General features: G+C 50.7%; 1 protein-coding gene across 1 annotated transcript; it reads right to left on the minus strand.

The window, feature by feature from the left end:
- Positions 1-235: 235 nt before the first annotated feature.
- cldnd1a (claudin domain containing 1a) lies at positions 236-2,398 on the minus strand. The gene is given in 4 exon segments (NM_199961.1): positions 236-1,072; positions 1,155-1,292; positions 1,644-1,751; positions 1,864-2,398. Coding segments are annotated over 4 exon segments (759 nt in total). The 5' UTR covers positions 2,156-2,398; the 3' UTR covers positions 236-851.
- Between the last annotated feature and the right edge of the window lie 694 nt (positions 2,399-3,092).

The raw sequence follows: 3,092 nt of genomic DNA on the forward strand, positions 1-3,092 counted from the left end.
ACACACACACACACACACAAATGACATGTAAACACACCAGCTTTATACAGCACAAAACTCACTACTCAAGAGAACTTTTAAAAGGGCTACTCTTTACTTCTGCTTTGAGTAATATTTACAACAGGTACTCTTACTCTACTCACACTACATTTTTAGACAAGTAATGGTGCTTTTCCTTAAGTAACACATTCCACCCCTACACACACGCACACACACGCGCACACACGCGCACACACCAGAGGAAGAGGAGTTTATTACCATGACAACGATGATTATGCGACATGTGTATGAAAATGCAGATATGCTAATAAATGATGTTTCCCACAATGCACTGCACCTGATCCTCTATTACCAGAATAATTGACATCACACACACACACACACACACACACACACACACACACACACACACACACACACACTGCACTGTTAATTCACTGTACACAGATAAATACAGATGATGGTAATAAATAGTTAATAAATTAAAGTTGCGCATGCGTCACCACTACAGCACACACACACACACACACACACACACACAAACACACACACACACACACACACACCCTTTTATAAGTGACACTGTTTGTGTCTGTCCATACTTGTTTTTACATCCCAGTGGGGACTTAAACTGGAACACACACAGACTCGGGGGGGCTTGAGTCACTGTGGACCCTCCTCAGAGTCAACATGAGCATGAGTTAGCAGATTGAGTCCTGTGAGGGTGGAGGAGGGCGAGAACACCGTCAGTACAGCAGAACATCAGTGCAGCGCTGAGGAGAACACACCGGGACACAGGACTGTGAGTGTGTGTGTGTGTGTGTGTGTGTGTGAGTGTGTGTGTGAGTCCTCTAAGCGACCCTGTACGCCGTCATGCGAGCGTAGTTCTGCCCGTGGCTGCGCGCTGCCCACACCATCAGTGCCGCCGCCATCATCAGCAGCGGCGCCGCCATCAGCATCAGGTACAGCGCCCAGCCCAGCGCCGCGTCCACACGGTCCGGCAGCACCGACACACGGTGCAGCAGATCCGTCCCAGCCAGGAAACAGCAGACGGTGGCCAGAGAACACAGACCTGTGCGTACACACACACACACACACTATAATAACACACACGCTGAATGATAACACACAGGCAGACAGAAACACACTCTGACCTGCCAGCAGATGCAGCAGCCCAATGAACAGCGCCGGCGTCACACTCCCACACACACATGCGCAGAAGCCCAGCAGAGCCGAGAACAGGACCAGAAGGAGAGCAGCCAGCGGCAGGAGGAGCTGACAGCGCCACAGGTCTACACACACACACGCACACGCACGCACGCACGCACACACAGGGCATGAGCAGTTACATTATTCTACATCTCTGAGATCTGATTTCAGCACGTCGGTTCAGAAGTTTCCAGATAAACTGATCAGACAAATCAAGAGTAGAAATGATGAAACAAACACTAAAGCCATAACAATACAGCTCATGTGTGTGTGTGTTAGTCTCTTGGTCTGTCTGTTTGTGTGTGTGTGTGTATGTTAGTCTGTCTTGTGTGTTAGTCTGTCTGTCTGTCTCTGTGTCTCTGTGTCTCAGTGTGTGTGTGTGTGTGTGTGTGTGTGTGTGTGTGTGTGTGTGTGTGTGTGTGTGTGTTACTCACAGGTCCGGATCATGTCCTCTCCGCTGTTGTGGTTTCCCGGCTCTCTGTATTTGGGTGTGAACTGCTGAGAGAGGGAGAAGCTCACACACTCCATCACCATCTGCGGGTCTGCGGGAGAGAAGCGACACACACCCGCTCAGAGATGACGGAGAACCGAGCAGACACTGCTGGACAACAGTAACAGTAACAGTGATGATGATAATAACGCAGGGTCAGTTACCGGGCTCCCGGTACCAGTGCGCGTCAGTGGGCGTCTGCACGCACCGCCACCACAGCCCGACGGTCCCGTTCATGCGGAACAGCGCGTCGCTCGCGGTTTTCTCGTCGAAATCTCCGTCCAGAAACTCCTCCTGCAGCGCGCGCAGCTCGGTGGCGTTGGGCTCCGCGCGAACCGGAGGGCTGCAGTACCGGTACCAGTGCGGGGAACCGATCGACACCGACACATACACGGCCGCCAGCAGGCTGAGCACCGCGGCGATCACCAGCGCTGTGGCGTGCCGGTTATCCACCATCGCGACGCGATAAACACACTATGTAAACACGCGCGCCCGGTCACCGTAAACACCGGATCCGCTGTCCTACTTTCCGCCCGTCTGCTTCACGCCATCTGTCAGTCTGAGAATAATGTCACTGCGGAGGAACACACACACACACACTCACGCTCAGGATCACACACACACACAGGAACACTGCTGCAAATAATCACAGCGCTACGAGCTGAACTCGACACGTGCGTGTGTGTGTGTGTGTGTGTGTGTGTGTGTGTGTGTGCTTTATTCTGCTAGAAGCAGATCTGTGGTAAATCCACGCGCTTTCCGGTCTGCCGCGGGGGTTGTGGGTAATGTAGTTTTATACGAGAAACGCGATTCATTCTTCTAACATGGATCAACCGAAACTTCGAGATATAGAGCTGGACACACTCTCATAACGCCAACATCGTCACTACACACTGAAGATATTAAAGATAACTGCTGCTCAGGCACAACCTGAAGATGTGTTTAATATATGGACACAGCACTGATCTGCAGTCCTGCTCAATCTCACACGGCGGTGTGTGTGTGTGTGTGTGTGTGTGTGTGTGTGTGTGTTTAGCCAGATCAGTAATGCTGTGTGTAAATCAGAACACTGTTTACTGTCAGCTTCAGTGATCAGAGCCTGCATGCGGCTGCGGCTGCAGATGTGGCTTACTCCGCTGATTATTATATTATTGTTGTTGTTATTATTGTTGTTGTTGTATGGGAGCGTTCGTCTCTATAACTGTAAACAGAGCTACTATTCTGAACCTGCTGCTGAGTTAATCAGAGGGTTTGGGCTCGCAGGGTTTTGTGTTCAGTCCAGCGGCGTCTGCACTTGTCAGGGTACAGTTGCTCTTTTACTGGACTGCAGGTTTGTCTGTGTCTGCTGCAGGAGACTCTCTCTGTTTATTTATCTCATAATTATGAAAATAAT

Source organism: Danio rerio, chromosome 7 (genome assembly GCF_049306965.1).
Source record: "Danio rerio strain Tuebingen ecotype United States chromosome 7, GRCz12tu, whole genome shotgun sequence".
NCBI lineage: Eukaryota > Metazoa > Chordata > Actinopteri > Cypriniformes > Danionidae > Danio > Danio rerio.